The sequence below is a fragment of the Pteronotus mesoamericanus genome, unplaced genomic scaffold, assembly GCF_021234165.1.
Source record: "Pteronotus mesoamericanus isolate MK-2021 breed Mesoamerican mustached bat unplaced genomic scaffold, CSHL_Meso_final contig_94, whole genome shotgun sequence".
In the NCBI taxonomy this organism is placed as follows: Eukaryota; Metazoa; Chordata; class Mammalia; order Chiroptera; family Mormoopidae; genus Pteronotus; species Pteronotus mesoamericanus.
The window spans coordinates 11,722,654-11,728,886 of record NW_026555285.1 but is presented as its reverse complement, the minus strand read 5'-3'; the positions used below and the strand labels follow the sequence as shown (position 1 = coordinate 11,728,886).

The following is a 6,233-nucleotide window of genomic DNA, read 5'->3' as shown; positions in this document are numbered from 1 at the left end:
ATTGCAGACCTTGTTTACGTCTGAGGAAAGGGAAAGGATCCTGAGGGAAGCAGGGAAGGCGGTTATGGGAGAGGAAGAAGGGACAGCGGGAGGAAGAAGGGAGTTGGAGGAAATACTCCCCTCCACCCCCCCAACCCATTGGGATCCAAACACAGGAGGGGGAAGGGAGGCACTTCTACAGTACCGCCGAGCTCTTCTGAGGGGATTGCGGGCAGTAGCCCGCAAGCCCACAAATTTCGGAAAGGTGAGTGAGGTAGTGCAGGGACGAGACGAGACCCCTGGCGCATTCCTGGAAAGATTGATGGAGACATACAGGGTATATACCCCACTAGACCCAGAGGCAAGGGAGAATAGGAGACTCGTAAACATAGCCTTTGTCACGCAATCAGCCACGGACATAAGGAGGAAATTGCAGAAGATGAGGGTGCCAAATCAGGCCAAGCCGAAGAAGGGGAATCAGAGAAGGAAGGTTCTAGTGAAAAAGAGGAAGGTGAAAAGTGAAGAAGAAAGATAGGGGAAAGGAACCAGAGAGAGAGAAAATTCGGGAAAAAGGAAAGGAAGGAAAAAAGGAAGGAGGTGAAGAAGGGGAATGAGAAAGGAAAGGAGGAGGGAAAGAGGAAAGAGACTGAGTTTGCCTAGACTGAGGAGGGGCGGAAGGCATTTCGGGCCCTGAAGGAAGCTCTTGTCTCGGCCCCGGCATTGGCCTTGCCCGATCCAGCCAAACCGTTCCTCCTCTATGTGGCTGAAAAACAAGGAATGGCCTTGGGAGTGTTGAGCCAGACCCTGGGCCCTTGGAAGAGGCCGGTGGCCTACCTGTCAACGAAACTAGACCCAGTGACATCAGGAGGGCCAGCCTGCCTGAGGGCCATAGCGGCTACCTCAGTCCTGGTGAAGGAGGCGAGTAAGCTAACCTTGGGGCAAGACATCCAAGTAGTCGGGGAACACTATGTCGAGTAAGTACTCCGTGCACTGCCTGGTCGTTGGTTGACCAACGCACGACTGACTCAATATCAGGCTCAGCTCCTGAACCCCCTGGCTGTCAGATTCCTTAAGACGACTGCCCTGAACCCGGCCACCTTGCTACCAGTCCCCGAATCGGGAGTGACTCATTGCTGCCCCCATGTCCTGGAAGTGGTAGCCGGAACGCGGCCTGACCTGCGGGACCTGGCATACGAGAACGCGGACCTAACCTGGTACACAGACGGCAGCAGCTTCGTAAACAACGGACTCAGGTATGCTGGGGCAGCCGTGACAACAGCGGACGAGGTGGTATGAAAACAAGCTCTGCCCAAGGGGACATCGGCCCAGAGAGCAGAGTTGGTCGTGCTCACCCAAGCCCTCCGGATGGCCGAGGGAAGGACGGTCAACATTTACACGGACAGCAGGTATGCTTTTGCAACAGCCCATGTGCATGGGGCCATCTACCGGGAGCGCGGGCTGCTGACGGCTGGAGGTAAGGAAATCAAGAATCGCCAGGAAATCCTAGAACTGCTAGATGCGCTGTGGATGCCCAAGAAGGTAGCCATCATTCACTGCCGAGGGCACCAGAGAGGAAGTGACCCCGTGGCAAGGGGTAACGCCCTGGCTGACCTGGCGGCCAAAGAGGCGGCGAAGGAAAGGAAGCTGGAGAAGCAGGGGGAAGGATATAGGTAAAAGGTGAGAGGCAGGTAGGGAGAAGGAAGTGGAGGCGCAGGTGATAGTGATTGGAAGGAGGGAAAAGCCATTCAGGGAAAGAGAAAGGGAGATCATAGAGTCCGTAGTGTCCAGATGCCAGACATGCGCCAGGGTAAACGCACAGAATCAAAAATGCCCTCGATTTATCAGGCATAAGGGAAATACCCCTGGAGAGATCTGGGAAGTTGACTTCACTGAAATGTCAAAAGGGAAAGCGGGATATAAATACCTCTTAGTTCTAGTAGACACCTTCTCGGGCTGGGTGGAGGCCTTCCCCACAAAGGGTGAAACGGCAGCCACGGTAGGGAAAATCCTAGTCCGAGAAATAATTCCCAGATATGGCATTCCCGTGGCGATTGGATCAGATAACGGGCCTGCCTTTGTATCCCAAATATCCCAAAACCTAGCCGGGAGATTGGGCATAACCTGGAAATTGCACTGTGTGTATAGACCCCATAGCTCAGGGCAGGTAGAGAGAATGAATCGGACCTTGAAGGAAACATTGATTAAATTAAAGGAGGAGCTCGGGGAGAACTGGGTAGAATTGCTCCCCTCCACCTTATTTAAGGCTCGATGTACCCCGTACACAGGAGGCTGGACGCCTTATGAAATCATGTACGGGCAGCCTGTGCCCCTAGTGCCCAAGCTGACTAGAGAGGAGATAGAGGCCTCTAATCATAACTTTCTAAAGTCCTTACAGGCACTGCAGGCCCTCAGAGAAGAAGTCCAGAGCCTACGAAGGGAGGAGAAGGAGGCAAATGAAAGAGGTGGCACTGGCGAAGTAAGGACACTGAACCCCGGCCAGTGGATATAGATCCTGAACCACCGGCGAGGAAGCCTTGAACCCAGGTGGATCGGGCCATTCCAGGTACTGCTAAGCACCCCGACCGCCGTTCGGGTGGCCGAGAAACCCTACTGGATACACCTCTCTCACGTCAAGCCAGCTCAGGACCCCAGTGGAGAAAAACCATGGAGAGTTCGACAGGACCCAGAAAAGCCCCTCCGACTCTCTTTTACCCGCTCTTAATATTGATTGGACTAAGTTGGGAAACAAGTGGGTATGAGCTCCGGGAATGGGTATTGATAAGGACAAAGGATGGAACTGTACTCGCAAAGAACCAAACATGGGGCGAGAGGATAGTTTCACTTAGAGCTTATTTATCAGAATTCTTTGAGGAGAAGAGGAGAAGGAGGGCTTGGGGGGCTGTTGTGGGGAACGGGCGAAGAACGAGATGAGGATTAAGGGGAGAAAGGGTTAGAAGGCAGGAGAAGACACTGAGTCAAGGATTTGACAAAGGATGAACAAGAAAAAGGGGGGAATGAAGGGGCCAAACTTTAACACTAGGTCAAGCCTGGGCCGAAAACAAGAAACTAGAACAAGATGAAGGGAAGAATTAGAGCCCCCCTTAGTAACAAGATAGGATAATGACTGAGCCTTGACTCAGATAAACAGCCCGTAAAAGCAGGGTCAGAGCTGAGGATAAGGGAGGAACTAATACCAAGAAAGACATATCAGGGTGCAGCCCCCATGCAGCTGGGCCAGAGTCGACAAGAATAAGGAGGAGGCATAGGGCAAGAACAATACGGATATGGGCAGACTAAGGGGAACAAGTTGACCCACACTAGAACAAACAATACCCCAAGATGATGGAAGAATTGTGACACCCCCAGTAACAATGTAGAAAAACCAAACAGCCAATAGCTAACCGCCACCTCTTGCCCTTGTATCCTGCTTGCTTGCTCTGCTTATAAAAATCCATGTAATCTAACAGCAGCGCGCCTTTTTCCTTTCGAGGGAAAGGTGGCCCCTGCGCAGGTAAAACTTGGCCAAATAATAAAGAGTGTGTGATCAAACTCTAATTTCTGAGCTCATACTTGTGGGGATCGTAACAGTACATATACACAATGGAATACTACGCAGCAGAAAGAAAAAAAGAAGTACTAAACTTTGTGACAGCATGGATGGAACTGGAGAGCATCATGCTAAGCGAAATAAGCCAGGGGGTGAAAGACAAATACCATATGATCTCACCTATAAACGGAACCTAACCAACAATGCAAAGAAGCAAGGAAAATATGACCAGCAACACTGAAAGGAAAAGAAATCAACAGAGACAAGAGGGAAGGGGGGGGCAGGGAAAGGGAAGGGAAGGGGAAAGTCAAGGGACATATAGCAGGGACTCATGGACAAAACCAAAGGGGAAGAGCTGAGGGAGGGAAGGTGGGAGGGGGCAAGGGAAAGAGGTGGGGGGGAGGCAGAGACAAATGTATTTTAAAAGTAAATAAATTAAAAAAAAAAAGAAAAAAAGAAAACTGAATAGCTTACATATGGCAGACATGAGGAATTTATTTCGATATCTTATACTCTTAATACATGTTTTAAACATTAGATAAATTGGTTACATGTAAGGGAATAAAGTTTTACACTATTTCCATTTACATCATGTAATCATTTGACTAATTCATTCATTTCTATTTCCATGGATTTCAGTTTGTAACAAGGAATATGTTTTCTCATGGTCAAAGCAACAAGTAGAAAGTAGGTGTCTGATATTCTAAAAGTAAAACACTGTCACCTTCTTAAATTTGATATAATTAGTTTCTCATTCTCTTGGTAGATTCTTTTGGTGGCAAATATTAATGCTAAGAGTATGATGGCAATTCAAATATATAGAAGAGAAAAGAAAAAGAAAATAGCATTTGTTGTGTGTACTGTATATGCTAGGCACTCTGCTAGCTGGGAATTTTAGTAAAAATAGTAGCATTCATATATAAAATTTATATAATTATTTCAATTAGCCAAGTGAGAGCTTTGCATTTGTTTACTCACTCATTTCTCACAATAACCCTCTAACATAGGTGTATTTTTATTTAAGTGTGTTAGATAATCCCGTGGAAATTAATCACCAAATTTCAGATTTATAATAAAGTATTTATTTCTGTCTTTTATTTACTTGTATTTTTCCATATTCAAAGTAAATTTGAGGCTGGGGATATGTGGGAAGGGTCCTGTTCTACATAGTCATTCAAAACTAAGACTATCATAGCTGTTAACAACCACCCATTGTTCCCAAAGTGACACATTATTTGTGCCCACAACCCTTTGTCCAGAGCTAGTCTCATAGACCCATAAAATAAGGAGTGTGGAAAGAAAGGGCACATATAGGATGCTTGAAGAACACCACTCTCTCTGCCACAGTGTGCTTCTATTGTGCAAATTATTTGATTTTACTTAGTTCCATCTTCCAAACAATGTCTTTCATGGGTATGCACATTTATTACCAATTTTTTTACTTGACGTATAAGGAGGCAAAGAATTGTTTTAGCTAGGATTGTAGTTTCTTTGACAGTGCAATGAATGCAGATCTCTGCATGGAGTTTGCTTTCCAATTCAGAAGCTACAATAAGAGACTAATATATGATTGGATTTTTGCCCTGATGGTCTTTTATCAATAGACTTTTTTTAAAAAGAAAAATTGTTAAAGCCACAACTGTAATCTCATCTGTGCCATAAGAGTTAGTTTTAATTTGTTATTATTTAAAAGACTATTTCACTTCAACTCTTAATGTTTAGTTTCTTTAGCAGTTAGAAACTCCAGCACTACAAGCTTTCATGTTTCTGGAATCTACTTCTTTACTTTTTGTCATGCTGACAAATGAGCCCATCTCTTTCTTATAACACCTTGCCAAACACAGAACCTCACACAAACTATGTTTTGTTTTCCAACCTCCTCTCCTATAACAACAAATTCTTCAGTCACAAAACCTATCTCTCCTATAATATTAAATGACAGTTTAACTAAATAACTTGGCACTGAATATCAATGATCACCATCTTTCCAGACTCTGATATTATTTGTTTTTCTTTTTGTCTTGTCTTCCCCAAGCTGCTAAGCCAATACCACAATGTATGGCTTACGTCAGGTAATACTCTACTTGTGTAACAATTTTGGTTGTAATAGTAACATAGATGGTGTTCCAGCTGTTGTAATCTTCTACCAATTAGACAAGATTCTTTTAGTCTCCTGGTCTGTCACCTTTCTTTGACCACTCTTGAAATGCTGGTGATGTCCCTGACTTTGTCATCTTGTTTTTATTCATATTTTATATCTTTCTGTGTCCATGGACGAAATATTTAGAAAGCACAATGGCTTTCATCACAATAGTTACTACTATTATTCCAATTTACAGATGTGAATCCTGAGGAAAAATGCTGTTAAATTACTAGCCCAAGTCATACAACCAATAAGAAAAAATGGCTCTCCAGAATACATGATCACAATTGTAACACAATTAATTTAATTATCACAACCATGGTCTTACATGTTTTTCATTTCTCATATCCAAGTATGCAGACTTTTTCAATCATCTATCCAATCCATCTACCTTAACGTTTCCCAAACTGAAACCAGAAAGTCCATCTGCTTGCCTATAAATTCCTGCTCTCTCTTCTCTGATTAAGTTAATGACACCATCTACAGAACTAGTAAATTTCAAAATACTTCCCTCTTTCTTTTCCAAGAATACTTCCAAAATACTTCCAAAATCTCTCTTCTCCA

The 6,233-nt window shown here is 44.7% G+C and overlaps 1 protein-coding gene across 1 annotated transcript; it reads left to right on the top strand.

The window, feature by feature from the left end:
• The first annotated feature begins 418 nt into the window (after positions 1 to 418).
• Positions 419 to 2,701, top strand: LOC129081034 (uncharacterized). The gene is given in 3 exon segments (XM_054586599.1): positions 419 to 490; positions 640 to 1,649; positions 1,825 to 2,701. Coding segments are annotated over 3 exon segments (1,959 nt in total).
• The last annotated feature ends 3,532 nt before the right edge of the window (positions 2,702 to 6,233 follow it).